General features: G+C 37.1%; 1 protein-coding gene across 1 annotated transcript in view; it reads right to left on the reverse strand.

The window, feature by feature from the left end:
- BRCA2 (BRCA2 DNA repair associated) overlaps positions 1–24,790 on the reverse strand; it is a 32,756-nt gene extending 7,966 nt beyond the window's left edge. The window contains 18 exon segments of the mRNA XM_031552053.1: positions 904–1,059; positions 1,761–2,112; positions 2,416–2,586; positions 4,352–4,539; positions 5,132–5,322; positions 5,729–6,147; positions 6,524–6,593; positions 9,681–9,773; positions 10,297–13,347; positions 13,350–15,002; positions 15,883–17,058; positions 19,275–19,389; positions 20,227–20,282; positions 21,843–21,954; positions 22,047–22,087; positions 22,188–22,240; positions 23,078–23,183; positions 24,514–24,790. Of these exon segments, the coding sequence (XP_031407913.1) occupies positions 904–1,059; positions 1,761–2,112; positions 2,416–2,586; positions 4,352–4,539; positions 5,132–5,322; positions 5,729–6,147; positions 6,524–6,593; positions 9,681–9,773; positions 10,297–13,347; positions 13,350–15,002; positions 15,883–17,058; positions 19,275–19,389; positions 20,227–20,282; positions 21,843–21,954; positions 22,047–22,087; positions 22,188–22,240; positions 23,078–23,183; positions 24,514–24,775 (8,265 nt within the window). The 5' untranslated portion in view covers positions 24,776–24,790.
- Between the last annotated feature and the right edge of the window lie 360 nt (positions 24,791–25,150).

The raw sequence follows: 25,150 nt of genomic DNA on the forward strand, positions 1-25,150 counted from the left end.
AGAGAGTATAGCAAGAGTAGGATAAGGAAAGCTGAAGGACTGATTGTTATGAGACAGTGAACTATTGAAATAGACTGTGTGCCTCATTAACTGAATGCCTAATACTTCGTGCACTATTTAGTCCAACAGCTGTGAGTAGGTTTTTGTGTCAAGGGGTGTAGCAATCACAAGTCAAAGGGAGACAGCCCAAATCTTTCTATAATTTGGTATGACTGAGCAAGATCCTCAGTGTTTTAAAAGAAATCTGTATCAGCTTGTCAGTCTCTCGAGACAGTGAGAAACAAAGCACAACTTTCCTCCCCATACCCATTTCTTTTTGCAGTTGGGACAGTTATAAAAAGCAAGTAGTTACCAACTGCTATCCACACAAACTCTAAATATGGTCAGATTGTATCTAAAACATCTTCACTCTATTTTATACAATATTCCCACTGTAATGTCAGTAGTATTTAAAACAATAGATCTTACTCAATATAACCAGCTAAATTTAAAAAAGAACTAATCTTACTAATGATTATACAACATTTAACTTTATTGCAAAGATATGTCTGTTAGTAAGAGAAAGAAAACAACATATTTCACATTTCTACTTAGAGCTAAAACTCTTCATGTTTTTTCCTCCTTTAAAACAAACTCTGCCTTTTAGATTACACAAATAAAATTCAGTAATTTCTGGCTCTATGAAGCTGAACCAGAAGACTCTGAGTGAACAGGATACACCTCTTGTGAAAAATTAAAGACATTCACACCGCAAGTCAATTTTTCTCCAGTCACACACGATACTATTTCTTAAACTTTTTTGTCTGTCCACGTTATGTCACATTTGAGGAATGTGAAAGCAGCCAGCCGTTAGATAACAAATCTAATAGAACCTGTCACATTCATCAAATACTTGTACCATACCTGAATAGGATAAGTTCTTTGGATAACCACATCAATGCAGCCCACTGCACCACCCTCACTGTAAAGCGATGACAGAGGCAGAGGAAAAGGCCCGGGGTTCCGATGAAATCCCAGCTTTGTGTACCACCGCGCCCTCCGCGTGCTGTTGGCTGCAATCTGAACACGTTAAATGCTGAATGATGAACTGCCATGGATGGGTCGAAAGGAACTTCAGCTTATGACATTTAAATTAATGACTACTTTTACACTGACTTCTCTCATTTTTACATCTGAACATACAGGATTTTAATTTCAGGACTTCTTTTTGCATTGAAAAATTAATTCTAAACGAGTAGTAAAAGTCTCATGAGTTCTAATTATCTAGGAAACGAGCACCTCTGAGATATGCCATTGTCTTACATAAGACGAGAAGCATTTTTATGCTGCAATTTCACATAGCACTTTGATGACCCTCAAACAAGTTAAGTCCTCCCTACCCGAGCCCATCCTCCCACAAACTGTTTTCACCCCCCATTCTCCTTCAACCTTACACATTATTTATGATGGATAAATATTTTCTTCAACCTAATGCTTAACCATACTAGGAAGCTGAAACTGACAAAACATGCAACAAAATTGAACAGAATCTTATATAACTTAAAAAAAAAAAAGTACTTGTATACTACTGATTTGATACTATTAACTTCTCTTCCAACTCTACTGACTAGCATGCATTAACTATCTTGTGTCTTACAAACTGGGTTATTAAAATCCAGACAAAAGCTTTTATGTTTACAAAAGCCCATCCAGTTTACAGCACGGCTCAAGTAAATAGCATATCCAATATCCAATCAAGCTGAACTAGTACTTTGGTTTACCTTTAGCATAAGGGAATCTGGGGCTTCCAGTGGTGTACATCCGTTTGGAGAGCCAGTAAGTTCTGCTCCATGCACTATGATCTTCTGACCAACAGTCAGCCTTCTTCTACGTAAGAAAGCTTTGAGAGGTGGATCCAGAAGAGCTCTAATCCCATACCAGCCATCAGTAACTTCAATTATTGCAGCTGCTTTTTCACATTCCGTACTGTTATTACTATTACCAGGAGATAAAGCAGCGTTTAGTGATAGGATTTTAGAAATACACAGCACAAGTGTTTTACCTGCTGCATCATCTCTCTCTGTTATTTTTTTGATTGCTGATCTTTTACTTTTATCGATTTCCAAGTCATACCTACAAAAAATGGATCCGTGACACTAATTATAGGAAACAAAATCCATCATGTCGTTTTCCCACGAAATGAATTGTTGCAAACTATTATTTAATCCACATGAGTAAGTGCCAGTGAAGAAAAATTGAAGTTATCTAAACATTCTCAGAGAACATGCACTATTACTTGTAATACGAACACATATGAATTCAACAATTCCAACATTGTGATAAATACTAAATGCAACATAGAGACTATAAAATATCATGAGCTACAAAGCACACAATCTCAAAATTACAACTCCAGATATGTTTCTACACACTTACCTATATTTCAACTGCAACAGCACTGTTTCTGGCGTCAAACATCTGTTAGCAAATTTGTGTGGAAAAGACACTTCCATGGCTGCCAGTTTCCATACAATCCACCTATAATGATTGTAAACCCAGGCCTCTGTTATTAGCTTGGGATCCACACCGGGAGTATCACAGAGAGCCCTGCAGACAAAAAGTTAACAAAGTAATCTGAAGTCCGTTGTCAGTTTTGCCTATTTTTCACTAGCACTGCGTTCAGCTTATGCACACAGGTAAGATTAACAAAGGAATGTTTATGACACAGTAAACAAGAAGGTTACATTCCATAGCTTGGTGTGGTTATTGTCTAAATACTGTTTTGCCCTTATAAGCTTCAGCAGCATGCATGTATATACATGCATGCATTCTTGAAACAGACCCTGGAGCCTAGCAATAGCTCCAGGGACAGGCCTTCTCTCATTCCTGCAGTTATAGCACAGAAGGACAGAGGTGTGCTCTACTCTCTTTCAGCCCTGGAATGTCCCTTGCTTGTTTCACTGCATCCCAAACAACACATTTCATTGCTATTGAAGTATTTCCTTCTCTCTGTTGTGCGATGGCTTAAGCAGAGTTTTATATGGCATTGATTTCAAGCTGTACCACTATGAACTGTACTAGCTGGCTTGGAAAACTGTCTTTTCCAACTCTGCCAGTCACTAGGAAGTTGATTTCACTGAAGTAGAAGGAATTAGACAAGCAATTCAAATAAGCCATTAAACTGATCAGAACAGTCCAACTAAAAAGTGACTTCCAACCTGGCAGAAAGGCTCAAGACTTTAAGGAATGGTATTGTGGTTGGATGAGGAAAAGAAGCAATTTAGAAGGTGAATATACAGGAAGTTAAGGAGTGGGTATGACTATCAAATTATCAAGTTGGAAGAGAGATGGGCAGTCTTAAGCTTTAGGAGATACCCTGATCTTTTATATAGAATGTTGGCCTAAAAATAGTAATTTTCACATGAGAAAAAAACAACCAGAGTGCTTTCTAAGAGTTTCTGGAGTGCAACTCCAGAACATTCATGGGTAGGTGAGGAGTCCTGCACTAACTGCACACAGACAACCATCCCAGCCACTCTTTTATCCATCTAGTACAAATGCTTTGGCATATACCTAGCAAGGTATGTCCACCAAACATTCAACACTCACGCCATCGCTGGGGAGAAAATGCTGGATTTGGGACTGTATTGCTGGTATCAGAACACTTGCCAAAGGAGGAGGAACCACAAGCCACAAGTCAGGTCAAGTTCTGCATATTCTGCCCTCCAAGTGACTGCTTCAGTGTGTATAGCTACATGCTCCACAGCTGTCAATGGAACAGCAAAGCCATGGAGATGCCACAGGATGCAAAATGGAACTGTAGGTAGATTAGCTGTGCCTTGGGGCATTTGGAATAACCACAATATGCTGTAAGGACTAAAACTCTAGAACTTGCAGAGCTGATATTAATAAATGGACCAAAGTTTTTCAGTGCCTTCACTAATAATCCAGATGATGGCAGCAAGTTTGCAGATGACTGCATTTGGGGGAAGTGATTGATAAGTTGGAGGGCAACGCAGGGAGTTGCTATTTAAAGGGACTAGGACGAGCTGGAGAAACAGACCACAAAATTCCAATTGGAGATAAAAGGCTTTTTTAAACCATGAGTATCAACTGGCATGGGCGATCCAGAGAGGCCATCACTGATGGTATTCAAGACTCAGTCAGTCAAGTCCCCGATTAATGAGTCTCATTGAAGAGGCTACATTAGTCTACACAGTAAATTTACAAACCTACAATACCTTCATTTAAACCAGTAAGAGTTGTACTGAAAATGCAGTCAAAAAGTAGTGAGTGTTCAACTTCTTCTAGGGGATATGAGTATCACAACTAATAAATACCGTATTTGCCTCAAGTTTATAAGTAATAATACCTGTAAAATTCCTTTTTTCCAGCCTTTCCCTCATCTGTAGGTATCAGCCATCCTCCATCAGCAAGCTGTATCCCATTTCCTGCTAACAAATACTCCTTACTGAAAAATTCTTCGATGAGAAACTGAAATGATTCTGCATTTGTGCTGTTAACTTGTATGCAATGTTTTGAAACACCGTATGTGTAAAGCTGAAAAAAAAAAAAAGAATGAAAAAGACAAAATAATGACAATACAGTTAGAATTCTACTAAGATCTTTTATATGTAATGCTATAAACTCCCATGAAATACCTCCCTGATCTTGAGAACTTTTGTATGACCCTTTTATATCCAATCCAAGAAGAATGGAGGAACTCATACAAATTATTTAGCAGAAAATCACACTGTACTTTAAAAAACCACTGTACCAAAAGAGAAAGGTTTTTGGTATTGACTTATGTGAGCTTGAATTTTAACCATGTGTTATCTTAAGACAGCTCTTCCTAGAGATTAGAAGCTGGTAACTATCATCGGTTTTTCCTTGTTTGATCTTTCTCTTGTTTGATTCTAACACTACAGAGATGTTTATGATCATTATTTGGAATACCTCTTAGCTGTGGATATGCAGAAATATTTTAAAACTGTAGCAACTGTTTTAAGAGTTACTGTAAATACTTATCTCAAAACTGAAGATACACATTTCACTTAAATGTATCTATTCTAAAGATGCTGAGTTTTTGTTTTCTAGTTTTAAGGAGCACACTCCTCCAAAGACGTAGTGAAAAGGTATCATCAACACATACCTTTTCAGTAGAATGAAAACTGGGTGTTTCTTCTTCTACTGCAGTCTTCAAAGAGATTCTGTTTCTTGCAGATGTTTTAATGACGTAAAGGCTGCCTGGCTGTGGGCTAATATTTTGCCTATATTTCTTTTTAATTCTCATTTCCTGTAGATCTCTAGCACAGCAGAGATTTGCCATCATGTTGCTTTTAACTGCAAAGAAAAGAAATTCATCAAAACCCTCTTACAGTACGTATCAAATTAAGAGATGCAGTCATACAAGTAGATTCAGATAAGCAAGAGAAAGTCAGACAGCTGAAAATATGAACCGTTTCCTCTGAAAAGACTGAATCAACCACTTGCACGGTGGCCTACACTTTCACTAGCAGAATGAATAAAGCTTCTATAAAAGTGAGCAAAGTATAGCAAGGTTAGTCTTCAGACTCCTTAGAATATCTTAAGTATATAAAATCAAATATCAAATGAAATATAAACTATTTTAAAACTTGTTACTGAAACAGAGTGTGCGAAAACAAATTTTCCACGTTCTGCATAAACTTTGGTCAGTGTTCCGATAACTGGCATTCGCAACAGGTAAGTAACAGAAATCTGAAAATACCTAAATTGTCATTTTCTACATCAGTGACCACTGCATGCGGGATGCAGGACTGGTGATCCTGAGCTTCAGCACTATTTTGTTCAACTGGGATTTGATTCAATTCCCTCTCCTCCGTCACACTGTTTGTGACTGGTGAGTGACATCTCTTGCTGCTGCCTTGTTCAGCTGTAGAAAGCATCAGCTTGGTTTTGAAGGGTGGAACAAAAGTTTTAACAGCTTTGCCTGACTTGCACAGACTTCTTGTTTCCTCACTCTCCTTGGCCATGGCCTTATGTGGAGTAAAAAGCCCTGAAGCACCACTTGAAGATTGCCTTAGGGCACAGTGCTGGAAAACGGCAGGTACAGATTTAAATCCTTTCGAGTCTTGATCAGGGAGAGTAAGTGTAGGGTTCCTGACTTCTTGTCGTTCCTTAGCAGTCCTACAGATGAAAACATAATACAGGCTTCAGCATGTTGACAAAAATGCTTGTCAGTTTCAACAGTCTTAATTTAGTAATGTAACTGTCAACACTATATTGATAAAAAGACAAGGTTTTAGTCTTCTAATTTTTTTTAAAAATTGAATGCTTAATTTGTTTCTAATAAAAAAAATAAAAGTGTTAAATTTGCTCCTTATCTCATCAGTCTACTGCACCAACATGTGTTGCATGGTCATTTCATATGTTTATTTTGAAATAAAATTATTAATCTTTAAGAAAATTGGGTTTCAAATTACTATCATATGTTTTTTAAAGTTACAAGGACTTGCAAGACATTGCATTATAAAAACTCTACAATACATTAAAAGTTGCTCACCCAAAAGGTTGACAGGTTACTGGTTTTAAAGGAACATGGTACATAAATTTTCTTCTGTCTTTGAAAATGCCTGTAAGGTAATTAGAAAAAAAAGTTTGAAGTGGTACATTACATGGATGGATATTTACAGCACATTTCTTCTACATTCTGTGTTACAAACACAGACATTACCAGATTGGATTTAAACAGATTTGTTACATTTAGTAATATAAACCCCGTAAAGAAAAAAAAGCAGTTGTCTTCAATATTACTGAGTCTGACAAAAAATGAGGTGCAGATCTGTCTCATAATCTGACTGCCACTAGAAATAATATTTCTATTTAGCATTTCAGAGACCAGCTTCCTTCAGGATGCAAGCTGTTTTGCTAATATTTGTTTGACATAAGCAATATAATTACCCTGACAAAGCAAAGGATATTACAGGTTGTTACAGACCAGTGGAAGACCTTTAAAGACGACGCTTAAAAAAAAATGGAAGTGAAGTGTCAACAAATCAGGCGTTGGAAGAGAAGACTTCTACAGGCTCTTAAGAAATTTGACTGTGGGTAAAGCAAGGAAACTAACAGAATTGTCACTAGTCTAGTGACAGCTCCTTGTACATTCTATCATCAATGCAGAATTCATTTCCAAGGCACAAAAGTTAGTAATCATATGCTGTCCAATATACCTGATAAATTAAAACATGAGGTTAGCCCCATGGGACTGATTTTTATTTTATATTTTTCTTAAAGATTCTTCTCTCTTGAGAACAACTGATTGGGGGATATCTTGGGAAAGATGACATTCAACCACATGCCACGTTTTTTGACACAAAAAATTTAAAAAGCATCTCCCCTTGTCAGCTTGTCAGGCACTAAGTGTGAGTGGACTGGTGGTCATTTGAAGAAACTGTAAATGCAGAATTAATTCCAACACATCGGGGGTCACACACAAGTTCTGATACGTTTTTTATTTCAGGTTCAGTGAAAACGCAGATTGAAAACCAATTATTAGCTGAGGCTCTATCTAATTAAGCCTCAGTTGCTCTTCACACTAGTTGCACTCAGATCTAGAAGATAAATCACCATAGAGCTGAACTCCCAAAGCTCCCATCTGTAAGCATGCAAGATGTTTTAGGCTCCTGAAATGGAAACGTTTAACATGTATTTGATTCCAGGCAGGCTTCCCATTCAATTTAGAACTCATTTAGCAACTTTAAAAAACATCAACAACAGAAAACCAAACAACTACATTTGCAATAGAAAAGGGCACATTTGCACAGAACTTCTCTTTCAGACTTTCTAAGGATGTGCTTCTCTCACTATTACCAACAGATCTAAATCATGTCAGCCTGGAATTCAAACCCGTTGGTTGGATGCCCTTGGGTTTCTAGGAGGAATTTTCAGATGACAAGTCACAGCTTCAAGATGCCACATGTTCCTGAAGCCAGAGGCAGGACTGTTCTGGAAATTAGAACTGCTTTCATTTGTTCCACCAGAGTAACACTGTTAAGATTCTGCTGCAGCGTAGGGTAATATTTATGTATGAAGGGTATAAAATTATTCTCTGGCAGCAACTGACAAATTCCACTAAAAACTTACTAATCTCATGCTTAGAACAAATTTAGCAGCATGCAGTAACCAATACATTTGTTCAAAAGAGACACTTTTTAGGACTCAAATGCCTAGTTACAAAATCCTTTCTGCACACTGATGCGGGTGAGTCACTGCACTTACTAGGGTATCTATAAATGCTTGGTGCTTTTGTACTGCCAAAAGGAAGCCAGCTTTGTGGGTAACTACATACCCATCAGGTACCTAAGAAATTGTCTATGAGTTGGAATAAGGTGTTTAAGAACAGTGGTGGTCCCATGAACTACTGAAAATATTGTTTCTTTTTTTTCCCCCTGTACCTGATGCAGTGAAAGAAAACATTCACCATTTAAGTATGACTCTCATTTCAACTTTCTCCTTAAAAATTTAGATAATATTTTGAAGTACTTTATTTAAAGTAGTAATTCTCACTTGCAAAAGAAATTCATATGTAATTCCATTTTGAGTAAAGAGGCGTAGAAAGTACCTCCTTAAAGGAACAAAAGGGCAGACCAAAACAGGACCAAATATCTGACAAAAGTAACATTAGTAGACATATAGCACCACTGCTTCGCAGCTTCAAGGGATGCGTCATTCACTTAGAGAAAGAAATAGGAAGATTATGCTTTTAAATTGTTGCAATGAGTAATGCTACCTAGGTTAGAGGACAGCTGGCTGAGGCAATTAAAAATGGAAGTGACAGTAATGAGATGCAAGAAATTTTCCCAGAACTACCCAGCAATATTACGGCACCCTGCATGTGAAAGGGAAGTCTTCTGTAACATCAAACCAATCCACCCAAAGTGGATTATTTTACATGCTGTATCATTTCCAAGGCTTCAAAATCAGCAGCTGTAAATAGAGACCTCTCATTTCAGGCTGCTTGGCAATAATTCCTAGCTGCACAAGTCTTTCTGATTTACTATGTGCACACTGCTACTGAATTCTAGGTGACAGCACGCAGTGCTTCGAAAGAACAAGCTCCCTGAAAAACACAGCTTATCCCATAAGCAAAAGCAGCATCCAGTCACACTACCCTAACACAGCAATTGTAATGAGCTCCCAAAGAGCATCACCTCAAACTTTAAAGCCATAATTTTCATTTTCCAGAGCCTCCAGATTAGCTGGTACGAAATATTAAAAGCATCCTTAGCACAGTTATCAGCAAGCATATTCTGCACTAACTATTATAAGATAAAATCACCAGTACCTTCTTATTTACCTGTAGATATAAATTTTGATTGAAAATTCACAGATGAGTAAAACACATTCCTCCTACTGAAGCTGGTAATAGCGAGCTTTACTTCTGGGAGAAACTGGATGAATTCCTACCATGATGGAAATAAAGCAGGTTTCTTGCAAAAGCAGTGCAGCTTAATGCATTTAGATACCACATGGCATGCTGTTAATTACATGACTTCAAGTCAGCAGAGACATCGCCATAGCAGTTTCCCTGAATTTTCATGACTGTAGTGATAAAAGAATCACTTAAGCAATCACTTTGTTAGTTAACTGGAAACTAAAGAATTTTACAGGTAAAGTTTAACATGAGATTACTGCTTAGAACATAAGAACGCCAGGATTACCATCAGGAGTGCTTTTCAAAGGTTTGAAAGATTTGGGGGGAATCTTCATCTTCTCAAATTCAAGCAGTAGCTGTCTTTTAATTGGAGGCTCTCCTAGGATAAAAACAGGGATGTTTCTATTAAGTTTAGTTTCTTGCCAATACTGTACAACTTAACTAAATTGCTAAATAAAACACTGAAGAAGTTGTAGCAAAGAAAATTAGCAAGTTTTTGGATGACTTTAACATCCTTTTCCAATTCAGAGCTAGTTCAGCATGCTTTGCAAAGTTCTCTTCTGCACAGGCAGAAACTTGTATGGTGCTACATGAATGGGTTCAAGACTCCAAATAAGGCAGCCTGTGTCAGACTATTCTCTAATCAGCAGGTCTGTTCCCTCTAGGTTACAGTTCAGCTGTGGCATGGGCTGATGGGTTGGCCTGACATATTCTCATGTACCTTTTTATGCCTACCCACACTCTCTTGCATTAGTCTTCCCAACACTTGCACCCGAGCTTGTGCGCCTATACGAGTCTATGGTGACCTACTTCCCTACTTCAAAAAAAAAAAATCAATGCTAAATGCAAAATCACAACAACCTATTATTATTGAATCAAGCAGACATAAGACAAAGACCTACCAAGTGAGTCTTTTTCTTCCAAGTGTCTCTTCCCAAAGGGCTTATTTTGAAAGTTATCTGACATTTTGCCAATGAAGGACTGTGCAGACTGAACCTGGACTCTAGAATCTGAAAGATCATCTTCCATAAAAGCTTTTGTACTTTCTACAGCCTCTGTTTTCAAGTAGCCTTTTGGAGTTTGGAAAATGTTTATTTCCGCTTTAGTTGTAGCGCTGCATAAATCTGATTCAGCCTCTGTTTTCATCCTCAGATTCAGCTCTCCTTTTCTGAAAAGTCTGGTCTCTTCTTGCTCAAAGCTATTTTTAAATGGTGCTGACTGGCTGTTTCTCTTATTATGTGATACATACTCGGTAATTTTGACACGATGAGTGCTTGGAAAGGACTTCATTTCTTCAGGGTGAATGCTTCTCAAGTCAAGCTCCTTACTGCAGCTTTTTCCAGTTTTGGATTCTGAAATTACTTTACTAGTTAAATATTTTGCATGTTGACCACTCTCTTTAATTTCACGAAGTTCACGTGTAACACCAAGCTCACTGCTTAAGTCATCTGCTTCCTTTAAAAGTGCCTTTGCTTTCCGATAGGCACTTTCAGAAATGGTCACTTGCTTTCCACTAGCAGTGCTGAACCCCAAAGCAGGACTTGAAATCTTATCAGTGCTGGCATTCTCCTTCCCTCTTGGCAGTGCTAGCTGCATTTCTCTAGGAAATATTTCATCACTGTTTCTGGATTTTTCAACATCTTCAAGCAAAAGTGCATCTTGTAGCTCTGGTGAATGGCTACCTTCCATTTCAGAAAAGAGCTGTCTAGCCTTTTTTAGCGACGCTTCTGATAGTTGCACAGGCTTCCCACTTGCTGTACTGAAAAATCCAAGGTTGCCAGAAGGACCTGACTGCTCCCTCTGCTTATTAGGCACAGACAAGTGTCCTAAAGGCTTACTCTTCTGCTCAAAGCATTGCATCTGAAAATCTTGAACAGAATCTGCATCTGCAGATGTGTTTGCACCTTGGCGATTGTTTTCAATAAGATGCCCATTTCCATTAATAAAAGGAGATGCAGCCAAATTCATCTCACTTTTTGTAGGGTCTAAAAATGTAGCAAAACCAGGGCCCCCAGCATGAATGCTGAAAGATGAACTTCCAGCAATTTCTGCTTGATTAGTTCCTGATTTAGTCTCAATTTCAGATTTTACATGTTCATCACAGCCTGTTTGAAACATTTGTCTGATGCTTGATAATGCACTTTCTGAAACAGAGACTGCTTTACCTTTTGCTGTACTGAACATTTGTTTCAGATCACTCTTTTGACTTTCAGCATTAAGTGATGTTTCTTGTAACCAGGTTAAATTAGTCCCATCTTCAGGAAGATCGACTTCAGGCTGTTCTTGGTGAGCATTATCTGCAGTATTTGTGAAGCAGTCTGTATTAGAACAAGGTTCATTTAAACGTTTTAAGCCAATCTCTTTAGTGCCACAGTTCAGATAAGGTGAGGAACTTTTTGGAACACTACCATGAATCAAGAGGAGGGACTGACTCGATTTGCAACTATCCTCAGCAGATACAGTCTTAATAATACCACCAGGCACAGGAATATCTGCAAGGTCACTCGACACCTTTGTGAAATGCAGAGATGTAGCACACTTCAGACGAAAGTCAGGTTTGCTTTCTGAATTATCCCTCTTTTCTGCAGAGTGTTGCACATCTCTTTCTGCCAACAATTTTCTATCTTCAAACAAAAGAGTTCTACTTAAAGAATTGCTCCCATGTCCAGGAAGAGATTCTGACTTTCCAGGTCTGACATAAGATTCCTTATTTGCACAAGGAGCTGCCAAATTTCTTTCACATTCTTCATCCACATTAATAAATGCACCCACTTTAATGCTGTCATGATTAATAGCTTGTTTAATGGGACTCCCCTCTATTGCCTGCTTTCGTTGGTCCCCAGGTTCTTCAGAAATAAGCTTATCTTTAAAATTAAGTACATCTGCATCACGTTGAGCAACACCATCCATATATAAGCCACGGTCTTTAACACAGCTTTTATTACATTTCCTTAAGCAGTCCTCAAAATAGTCATTATCATCTTTTCCTAAGTCAACATTATTTTCTGAAAAAAACTGTTCAGCTTTAGCCAAAAATCCATCAGCAATTGTTATTTTCTTGCCACTAGCAGTATGGAAACCAGTCAGATATGTTCCTTTAACTTCGTTTTTTTCAACATCCATCTCTTGCTCAGAAGGTACTTGATGATGTTGGTAAGAGCCTATTTTAATCCCACTTTCACTCACTAACGGGTTCTTATTTGTGGAGTCTTCTCCTTCCACGTTGACACTATTTGTCTTTTGTTTACTAGAGTTCTCTGAAACATCTGTATCTCTTTCCCCACATTGTACATTGAGATCACGTAGAGAACTACACAAAGATGAGTCAGAAATGGATACAGCATCAGTATCTGCAGCTTGACAGTTTAGCAGTAAGTGTTCATCTTCCTGCTTTTTGTCTTCTTTCTGATTAGGGGACAGGTTTCCCATTTCATCTGAAACACTTAAACCACGTTCTTCTGTGCTGTTAGTATTATCACCTAGACACATCAGATATGAAGTGTCTTCTTGCAAACAACCTTCAACATGGCTGTCTTCTCGATTCAGAAACTGATCAGAATTTTTACAGTTCTGATGAGGTTTTTTAAAGGATGATGGATTGTTCCTCATTCCAGAAGCAGAATATCTAGCATTAGTACAACTGAAATCAACATTTTCATTATCACTTAATATTTCTGTCCAGTTTTCTGTACTTTCCTTACATGGGGTACTAATATCTTCCACATATTCTGAATGGTGGGAAATGGGACCTATGCTTCTTATGTTTGGAACACAAAGTATACCTCCTTCATCTTCTTTTGTCTGGCATCTGATAAAATTCCCATTAGAAGACACATGCCCATCTGAATTGCAGCATCCGGTATTAGTTTCAGAAGATTTAAACAAAAAGCTATCATCATCCAAGTCCTTGAAAAGCTCTGCAGACCTGGTCAAAGCTGCCTTCGAAATATTTATTTTTTACCTCCAGCTGAAGTAAATCCTACAAAATTAGAAAAACTGGCCTGTAAAGGTACCAGACAGCTCTCATGGTTGGATATTCCACTTTTATTTCTGTCCAAGTTACTAGAAGTAATTTTTTTCTTATTTTTATGGAAAACCACTGTGTTTTCTTTTTCATATTCTACCATTTTACATTCATTTTCATTTTTCAACTTACTGCAATACTCGTCATTTATTACATGATTTTCAGATTTAAAAGTGCTATAGAAATTAGTATCTTCCCCTGCTTCAGAAGCATTTTCCACATTTGTTGCTCCAAATTGCTGAACATGACTTTGTATCATGTTACTTTGCTTTCTAAATTGTGTGAATTCAAACTGGCTACCCGTTTCTTCCAAGATATTAGAAAGTTCAGCAATTTCAGCTTCTTGGCTTGCTGTCAAAGACTGAGTTGGTTCTTGCACGGATAGTTTATTTCTAAGCGAGTTTTTACATAAATCAACCTTACATGGAATATACTGTGTACACCTTGTCTGCAAACCAGATGAAGTACTGCCTTTTTTGCTTTCCAAATCTGAGGAAAATATATTCTCCTTTTGAACTTGATTTGAAAAATGTCTGACTCTTTCCATGGAAGAGGCTTCAAAGCATTCATTTTCAATATCTTTGAACAGCATTTTGCCTTTTGCTATGCTGCTTTCAGAGAATTTAATCTGCTTATTGGAAGCAGTCTGGAAGCCACCAAACCTTAGACTTGAACTGCATGTGTGAAGATCTCCTGATGATTTCCCTTTATGTTCTAGGTTTTCAATTGGCTTTGTGTTGAAGCACACAGGTGCTAATTGTCTATCTTCTTCAGAAATTACTTCATTCAAAGAATTATCTATACAATCCAAGAATTCTTCAGCAACCTCTACAGATTTATTATTCCAAGCAGCTGCTTGAGAGTTTTCACTGTTCTTCATAGAGAATGTTTCTTGATTTTCAGCTACATCTTCTTTCCCCCGTTGTTTTAAGCCAGTACTATTGTTTTCTAAGCAGTTTATTTCCAAAGGTGCAACTATTTCCCTATATTCAGCTGACAGTTGATCTGTAGCATGCCTTTTATCAGCTGATATTTTATTGCAAGAGTTACCACCGACTCTGTTCATGCCAAACTTGATCTGACTCAAAGTATTACTGAACTTGCTGTTTGCCACAAACGCAGTGCCATGGTGTATATCACTCAAGCAATCGCTACAACTAGGAAAGGACTGTGGAGGCTGTCCTATAGGGCTCTGAGGTACAGCAGTTTGACTGTTCATATTAGGACTGATATATGGATCATTCTTGCCTTTCTTTAAGCAACAGTCTTCAGGAAACACTCTGGAACACCTTCTTGCCATTAGATACGCTGAAGTTAGTACCTTATGTTTTATATCTGAAATTCTTCCACTCTTTAAACAATCTGTTGTGTCTTCACTCTGAGTATGAGATGCTTCTAAGCATTTAAATGAAGTAGCAGGTTGATACTCTCTTGCATTTTTCCCCGAGTCACTCAGCTCTTGTTGTTTCAGCCTATTGTTGACAGAATTATCAGATGAGTTATCCATTGCATCTATCTCCGTAGTAGGAGTGTTGAAATTATTTTCTTTGATATTTGATTGTCTCTTAGCCGAAAGCAAGCAGTCTACAAGAAAGAGAAAAGATACATTAAACTAGCTCTCATTTATTCAAACAAATGCAAATTCAAATTGTCATACAATATTGGCCTATATGATCATTTCTATATATGCTTAACACTGGTACCATAAGTAACACTTTCCTTTTCAAATGTGAACGCCTTGAAAGGATTTATGATCTGTCTCACCTAATTTTGTTCTGGTAGCCAGTAACAAAAAGGCTATAGTTAATGCCAGCATGAAATAAATAATTACTTGTAATGAAATTTGAAGAGAAGGGCTTCCATTCCTTGTGTCTCAACACAAGGATTTGTTTCAAACTTTACAAAATGGTGCTTCAGTTCCTAATTTTAAGCAATTTTTCTACTAAGAGTAACAACTTCTAAAGATCAGAGTATGTCCTGGCTTTCATTAAGTATGTACGTATGTATATTAATATTTTGTGCTTCCAGAAGAAACAGATAAACAATCTTAAATCCCCTGCTTATAGGAAAAAAAACAAAACAAAACAAACTTTAACATTCTGTTTATAACATCTAAGAGATCATCGAGAGACAGGATAGCCCTTGACACTTCGGATGTCTGAACAGCATTGACAAACATAATTGATGTGCTTCATTAGAATACTGGCTCACTCTGAAAGTTTCTATTGCAGAAGATAACCTGAGGTGAAAACAGTAAATTAGCACCAGACTATTGAAAAACTTGAAAACATTTATGCTCTTCTGTCACTATGACAGATCAATTCATACCCTGGTTAACAAAATAGTTGCAGATCTACTTTATCACAAATACAAGGTTTTACACAATTTTAAGTAAAGTATTTACAGAAAAGGTATTTAGTAAATGGAGAATCCTCCAAAAATATGCAAAAGCTTAATAACATACCTTGATTAACACCTGTGGCCACCTGACAACCTTTAAATTCATGTAAATCAGATTCCAAACGTGTTAACAAAGGATTAGCAGGTGATTCAGAGGTTACTTCTTTCTGCACATTTTCTTCCTGATACACTAATGTATTATTTATTGTATAAATAAATCTCTTGGATTTCTTCCTCAATCTGGATAACATATTTAGGCTTTTAAAGCTAGATTTTCTAAGAGCATTTTCACTATTTGTTAAATGTAGGTCACTGCAATTATCTGGAGATGCAGCGCTGCATATAAGAGGGTGAGAAAAAACATCAGTTACCACAGATTTCGAAGTTGCTTTTAAATGTGTGGAAAAGGTGCTGTTGTAGACTACAGAATACTCCATGACATTTGTACTTTCAATTAAAAAAGAACTACAGTTTAAAAAGTTCATTTTACACACCCCCTCATGTGCACATCCTTTTACTAACTTTGGACTTGCACACAAAGGTTTTACAGGAGTTATTTCTGTCATTGGGATGTTTTTAGATATTTCCGTATCACTGCAATTTTCTGATAAACTGGCACTTGAGAGCTCCTGTGCATTTTTCAAGTCTCCAGTATTCAGTAAAGATGTCTCTACAACATCATCCTTGGTCATTAGTTCTGACTTCTCTTCTAAACCTTTCTCTCTATGTAAGTCAGACTGTGGAGAACTACACATAGATGTTTCCAGATGAGTTACATCAAGATCAGACAAGTTCAGTTGAGACCACTGGTTTGATGAAGACAGCACATCTTTCATGAGCTTCTCATTCACAGATGATTTCTGTGTTCTATTATCTTGCAAGTTTCCTGCAATCCTAAGATACTCCAATTCTTTTTCATGCCCTATTAAGCTGCTGTCTTTACTATCTACAATATCTTCATCAGTGTTCTGGAATACAGAATCCTTCACTTCAACACAGCAGCTTTTTTCAGACAAGTTAGCAGCTTTCACTTCCTGTGAAATGGCAGTCTTTCTTCTCATACGTTGTTCAGAAAGAACATCATCCTTTCCTTGTGCTTCATCTATTTTTATTTCACATTTCTCTATCGCATCCAGAGCACGTGGCAAGAGCAGAAGAGTTCCACTGGATTCAGCAGGCAAGTTGAACGAATCCTCAAAGCTATTCATCTCACCAAATATACCATCTAACATCTCCAACTCTAAATAGTTGAAAATAGAGAAAATGGGGAGAAAAAAAATTACATTTCAGGAAATAACTTAAGACTAGTATTGTGTTTTTACAGGTAAATACAGTATTCAATTTTATGGTCATTACCTTTATTCAACTCAGGATTCAATTTGGAAAGATTAAATGTATGTCTTTAAAAACAGGTTACTCCTTAATAGCAGCTGTTAAGGGAGGAGACAGGACGCAAATCATGTATGTACAGATGCCCCGACTGCCTGAAGACAGCGGTAGTGGCGTGGTGAAAGTCTCCAATATGAAACTGTAATTCAGAACTATTTATCTACTCTAACTGTTAAACACATTACTGTCTGAAAGATTTCCCACTAGGAAATCCACAGATCATTTCTCAATACTTTTTACACACATGCAGCTAACCGTAGTACACAGCAATGATGGTTTCATGCCCTCTGCTCTATGCATAAAACCACCTCTCTCAACACATCTCATAAAGTTGCCTATACTCTTTACTTTCTACTTTTTTGCCTGAGTCACAGAAGTTATCTAAACAAAAACTCAAAAAGAAGAAACTGTAAATGCTACAGATTGAAGGTAGAAGAGTTCTTTTCCCTTATTAAGATGCATTCCCCTGGAGTAAATTCTGTGTTCACATCCTTCTGTCCTGCAATTGTGAGAATATTCCAACCCTGCCCATTTGTACTACTTTTAACTTAAACAGGAGCTATTACCTTTAACAGGAGAAGAAAGCCAGAAATATTTGAAAAATTATGAAGATACTCATTATACACTGAATATTCTGATGCCATGGAGTGAAAGATAAAAAAACAACACACAAAAAATCCCACCAACACAACAAAACCAGGGAAGTTCATTTTGACTTCTAAGCTTACTGATGTGTCAGGAAAACAAGTAACCTCTAAAACTAGGACTGAAAAACAGAATTTGTCTTTTTTCCCCTCAGTTGATGTCATAACTAAGCAATAACTATTTAATCTCTTTTCTTAATACCTCTACTGAAAAAAAAAAAAAATAAAAAAAAAAAAAAAAAAAAAGAAAAGCTTTAAAACATTAGAGTCTGGGAACATTTCTGCTCTGGAGTAACACAATGAATGATTGTCAGAACTGTCCAAGTTTGAATCCTTATAAACACAGCACTCAACCCATTTCTCCTAATCCCTTTGTTTCCCTTAACCAGCTTGAATCTACACTATAAAACCAGCAGCACTGGTATCGCTCTGCAAGCCTCAATGCTTTCTGACCCCAGCATTCCGTGGAAGTGCCCAAGGAATGTTTGGATGTTGTGTTGAGGGACATGGTTTAGAGAGAACTATTGGTAATAGACAGACAGTTGGACTGGATGATCTTGTAGGTCTTTTCCAACCTTGGTGATTTTACAATTCTCAGACATTCTTGTCAAATGTCAAACTAATTATTTCACAATTCTTTACACTTGTCAAACAATGCTTTTGTGGCATTCCCTTCAATTCAAATAAGGAGAAGAGATGACAATCCCAAGGATACATCATCCCACATAGCCTGTGTCAATCTCTACAACATCCTTTTACATCCACACATGATTAATAAATTTCTGTTAATATTCTTCCCTTCTGTTTCTCAAAATAACCAAAAAGCTCAAACCAGAGCATAGATTTTCACTTGTTCACTAATGTTCTGAGAACATAAAATCAAAACTTCTTTTTCTTTGCCTATATATATTCTGCATTTGTTAAACAATAACAACATTCTTTTTTCATAAGGTTTTGTCATGCTTTTAATAGATCTATTAATAGATGAAATGAGTATACAAAGGATATGGCAAAAATAAAAAAACCCAAACTCACCACAGAAAAATGAGGATTGAGGTGAAATTTCGTAATTACACTAAACCTACTTAATAGGCATAGGTAGTAGTCTTGCTCCCCCTTGAGCCTGCGCCTTTTTTCTCTCTCGGCTTTCCCATATGGTCTTACACCTTCACTTATAACAATACAAATCTGGTTTTCACCCAAACGCATTGCAATCTAATTTGATTAGTGGACTTAACAGAAATTGTTGTTCTGTTTTTTAAATGGCCACATTAAATTCACAAAGGCAAGCCAATTCACGAAGTGGGAGCAGACAGCTGGCAGAGAAGTAAGCTACGTGGTCATTTCAAGACATACTACATAATTTAACCTCAGCATTCCTTCACAATACATTGAGTAATAGCAATAAAACACCAATGCTTACCAAGATCTTTTATGTCATCTTTAGCATTTAGTTTTACTGTCTCCGGTATGGACAGCAGACTTGTATCATTCTTTGTAGTATATTCACCATTTTTAGATAAAAAGTTATGGAAAACCTGCAAACCAAAGATACAGCCAAACATGACATGGAACATATGTTTATATACCCTATGTATCAGTGACACAAACAGTAAAACACGCAGCTATAAACAACTGCAATTTCTAAATAATTTTGCATTTCTTACAATGAAAAGTAGTGTTTTTACAGTTATACTTCTTGCAAATAAGAGAGCAGATGATCTCCATCTTCAATGCAAACCAGCTTTCCTTCTGTAATCAACACAGAGTCACATGGGGCAGTGAATGGGTTCACCAGCACACAGTAAGCAAGCCTCTCAAAAAGAAACAGAAGAGCCACTTTTTGTGTGGTGGTTTTGCTGTTAAAAATATTATCTGTGAAGTTTCAGGTATTAAGAATGAAATCCCAGTAGTAACATTCCTGGTTTTCAGTCTCAATAATCATTCAGCTTTTACATATAAAACTACAGTTAAGCGGGAACTGTCCCGTACGTAACAGCATCAAAGGACTGAAATGAAGCCTCAATTTTAACTCTTAGTATAGGGGTTGAGCACAAGAACTTACTGGACAACTTAAATCAAGTAATAACTCAAAACTTTGACAGGAGGGGAATAAAGTGGAACAAGTAAACCCTCAGATAATCGGCATGTAATAAATATTCCTCAAAGGGGGTATTTGTGAAAATACAATCTATAGCTATGTTTTGCAAGCTTACTTCAGTGACCAGTAACTTTTAAAAATAGCCAGAATAGCCAGATAGTAAGACCTAGAGTAAAAATGACAGAATTATTGTTCTTGGCTCAAGGAATGCAAGCATACAACTAAAGAGCTTAACTGAAATTAAGGAATAGCATAGCTCTTAAAAACTACTTACTATCTCAGCTCTTTCATCCTGTTGCTTTGCTCCAGAAATAGAATCATTCTCTCTAGCTTTAGAAGAAAGACAGAGAAGTCAATTCATTTGCTCCTAAGTGATTTTATTGAGCATAATGAAATACAGTTCATTTGGGATGGTTTTCATTTGATTATTTTAAATGTACCTTAAATCTGTAAACAAAAAAAAAACTAATAAAACTAATTAGAAGATCTAACTACAACATCCTAAAGGTGAGTCTGAGGAACAGTGTGTGCATTTTTAACAGCCTAAAACACCCCAAGTCATATGATCTGGTTGCTGCCATGTAGGCGTATCAGTCTACCACTAAGAGCCCACTACTGCTGCCATTCCCCTTTCCAGCAGTTATTCATGGTATCACTCCCTCATCTTTTTTCCTGTCACAGGATCTGTTTGAGATCTTCAAGCTGTTACCAGGACTTCTTTTTTCCTCTCCATTTCCACCCACAAGAACAGTAATATCTTTTCAACTGCATTACAAATGGGGAACGAGAATGCTACTTTTAAGATAATTTAAGTGCAGTGTCTTGAAATAACACCTTTCACAGACATGGCATCTAGGCTCTCTATGGTATTAAGATTAATAAATTGAACTCCTCTTTTGTAGCAGCCAAATTAGTTTTCCTTTTACAGGTAACAGGTGGCACAAAATTGACTTCATGACTATAAAATAATTGCGCTCATCTGGGAAATGAGAAAATGAGGAGAGTTCAAAGCAGAACTCATTTCCTAGAAGAATTAAACTATTAAACTATGGGTGCTTCCCCCAGTCCTTCAAGTCGCATCATTCAGAAGTCACAAATACCCAGCTAAGAGCAACACCCAGATCCTGCTAACAGAGATGATCTCCAGTTTTGACATGCACTCCTAGTATGTTTTAGATGCTTTGCATGCAAATGCTTTACAAGTTTGTATAGTTTATATACTTCATACAGTTATAATTTAACAGTAACCAAAAAAAGCACTGCCAATATTCCAAATTTCATTTTGGAATTTCATGCTAAAGAAATTCCACTTACAACAACACTTTAAGTCAAGCCTTTATGTTTGACATCACTGTTAGTGACACTTAAGCTGCTATCAGCTCAGTTACACTGGCACAGCTGTTTGTGCAGCTGTACAGGAAATAAGGTCCAGGAATTATCCAGTCTGAATAATCTAGGAAATACAGTCTTCAACTGGATCAGCATCTCAGCCTGCCTACCTGCACCAATACAATGGTTTGGCCTCAAAATGCCAAAGCCAGCATGGCTGCTGAGAAGTTTACTCAACAAGCTGCAACCTTACACTTAATAACATATTCATTTAACTTAACAGTTTTCTAGTTTTTTGGTGGAAGAAACACAAGGAATCACTATCCAATCATCTTTCCATGCTTCGCTCTATTATTTCTAAATTTAGATCCCCTAAATCCTCACACATGAGAAGAAAACATCTTCAAAGCAAGGATACATTTAATTTCATTTCTTCTATTTAAGGATGCATTATTTACAGTTACCCACAAAGCATCACTGCAAGAGTTGAAAAAACAATAATAATGAAGTGTCAAAACCTGAAGTTTTTATTCCTTTGCAACTGTTCATTTTCAGAGTTACCTATTATCACTGTCGCACCAAGTGTAGGAGGAGTAGCTAAAGAACTTGTCCAGGACATTTCTGGATCCACTTCTGCTCCCAAACTTTCACAAATACGTTTTGGAGTTCGGATCTAGAAATACATTTTAAAATTTTATTTCTATGGAGAATTCTAAACATAACACTCCACAAAAAGAAAACAAAGTACAGGGATGAAATATTTACCTCTAAAAATTTTGGTGTGCAAAACAAGCTTCCATATGGTCCTAAAAAACATTACATAATGAGGACAAGTTCAACCTAAGAAATGAAGACGTATCTACAGATATCAGACAGTTTGTAGAATGAAAAAATGAAAATACAAACCAGGTATATTACTTTTCTGCGGTGTTCTGCAAGTATTCCTAAAAATAGCTGGACTGCAAAATAAGAAATAAATTCAATGTATCAATTTCTGAAAATAATAGTAAATGTTCATAGCAGACATTATGTACATTACTGCCTCTGATATTTCTTTTCTTTACAACCACAGCTACTTCTCTGACTAAATAACAGATTTCTTCTAACTACCAGTCAGAATTTCAGAATTTTAAACCCTACTGAATTTATGTCAAACAGCAAAATGCCTCCTTTGTGAAACACATTCATTTTCAATGATATTTGTTTGATAAACAATATGGTAGACTTCAGTAGAATTATGAACGTCTTAACATGCTGTACAGAAGTATGGAAACTCTCCCAATTAATTTATTTTAATTAAGTAGTTATTTCAACTGTTCTTTATAATCAACACAAGAGCCTTCAGAAGATGAATCTGAAAAATATGCATTTAAGTGTAAAAAAAAAAAAACAAACCCAAGGCTATTACCAAAACATTCCACAAAGGATCAAATACAGTTAACACGGTTTTACAAGCTACTACTGTAGAAGCACGTGATGCATCACAATTCTTAGCTCTTGCACTGGACATAAAGGGTCTGGAAAGCTGAAATACTGTCAATAACTGTCACATGGCAGCTACAAAGGAGTAGAAAAATAATTGGAAGATCTCCTAAAAGCAAAGAAGTCTTCAGAATTAGCTAGCTTTTTATTTTCCATTTGTTCAGCAACCTACAAGTACCATGAACATACAAGATACGTGAGATTATTCACCACTCTGAAGAAGGTTAGCAGAAAAATGCAGCAGTTTTAAAGTGTTTTTTGCTTAAAATCCAGTTTATCTGGATCCTACACCCGCATTGATTAATTTAGCATACCTCGCAGCAGTGTAGTTGTGGCAGATACCATGAGGAGAAGCAAGTATTTGATTTTCTTGATCTGTTTTTCTTCCTGCCATATTTGGACTTTGCAAATTCTCTCTGCCTACAACGTAAAACATAATAATCTTGCAACACAATCTTGCAGTAACAGTTTCAATTTTGAAGATAAGCTTTAAAAAATTACATAAAATATGATTTTAGTACAAAACCCACACCTAACGCCATGCTCTCCTCCAGTGCTTTGAACATATCCAAATTCTATATCCTAACAGAGCTCACCACATTTCCGCCAAAATTATATGTACCATCAGAAATAATTCATTCTGTCACTTTATTAATTTGCTAAGATTTGTTTCAGTGTATTTCCAAGACATTATTCAAGCTACATATTCAATGTCAGCATGCTACACTGTACTGTGCATTTTGTATCACTGCAGAAGCTACCCTTACATCCAAGTGCACTAAGTGGACTAAGTGCATCCAAACATGCATCATCATTGACCTCTCTCAAATTTACTTAAGACATAACATCTCTTGATTTTCTTCTTGATTCTGGCAACAGATGCTACTTACACGCATCCCCAGGTAAAAGAGAAAGTATGCCCAGCAAAGTAGCAGAACACCCCTGACAGCGAGCTTCTTGCATGAATGAGCATCCACTCAAAACAGTTTCCAGTGAGAAAATGCCAGTGGATTTCCTTCTCAGAAATTAGATTTCTGCATTCCTCTCTACTCCCGAGTTCTTGAGCCTGTACTCACTGCAGGTCTGCACCCCAGTATCAGACCTCACCTCATCCATGCTCTCATTTTCACAAGGAAACAGAGGCACATGAGCCACTTGACTAACCAAGAAAACAGAGAATAAGACCTCGGGCCAGACATGGGTAACCACAGAAACTTCAGTAACAGTCTTCACTTTACAGAGGAGCTTAAACAATTGTCTGCTGTAAAACAGAACCACCGCAGGGCTCCTTTGTTTCTATCTTGTGAAATGCTACCAGTAATTCACTAGGGACTTAAAATAGTACAGAAGTTTGCATAGCTAAAGTTAGAAGAAATGCGGTCCCAGCTAAGCTGAGCACAAGCTCAAAAACAAGAGAAATAAGAAGGGTAACTGTTCTATGGAAGCAAAGTTATATTTGAATGCTGAGATGGTTCTACACCTTTGAGGGCTCTGCTTTAGAGTCTAAGGACAAATTCAACCACAAGCAGAGACTTGTGTTCATCTGTAACCTATTTAGAAAATCTCATCTTATTGCTAGGAGGACACAGACACAGCAGATGTACAAACGAAACACTACAGGGGAAGGGTTAGACATTCTTCTACATAAAAAATTCTTACACACAATCCTGCATATATCTCCTTAGAAAAGATTCATCTTTCTGTCTAATAAGGATAGGTACGAATAGTTAGCAGGTAAAAATTTACTCACTTGTTTCCATTTTTTTCTGATCCAATTCTTTTCCAGGAGAGGAAAAAGGTGGCATTGTAATCTGTTCTTTAAAAATCAGTGGAGTTGATGCCAGCTGGCTGTCCGTAGAGGATTTTGCCTTTGGAGTTTTAAAAGTTTGATCAAACCAACCAATGGGACCCTCAGGTTCTCCTAACAGCTTAGGCTCATACGGGGGTGCTTCTGAGCTGAGCTCTTCAAACCAGTCAAGACTTATAGGCCCCAAGTCTATGAATAAATACATACAAGGGAAAAAAAGGAAATCTTAAATCTATATATGACACATGTAAGGAACATCACAATTAGCTGTACAGAATCAAAGCTCTATACAGGATAGGAAAATATATATTATGCATTCTTATGCTAGTAGCAAAATGCTTTACCTCTTCCACTGCCATAATTCTATTCCTGGACACATCACAGAATCAATGAATTGCTTGTATTGGAAGGGACCTTTAAAGGCCATCTGGTCCAATTCCCCTACAGTAAAGAGGCACCTACAGCTCCATGAGGGGCTCAGAGCACCATCCAGTCTGACCTTGAGTGTCTCCAGGATGGCACATCCACCACCTCTCTGAGTAACCTGTCCCAGTGCCTCACACCCTTATTGTAAAAAGAA

This window comes from Meleagris gallopavo, chromosome 1, assembly GCF_000146605.3.
Source record: "Meleagris gallopavo isolate NT-WF06-2002-E0010 breed Aviagen turkey brand Nicholas breeding stock chromosome 1, Turkey_5.1, whole genome shotgun sequence".
NCBI lineage: Eukaryota > Metazoa > Chordata > Aves > Galliformes > Phasianidae > Meleagris > Meleagris gallopavo.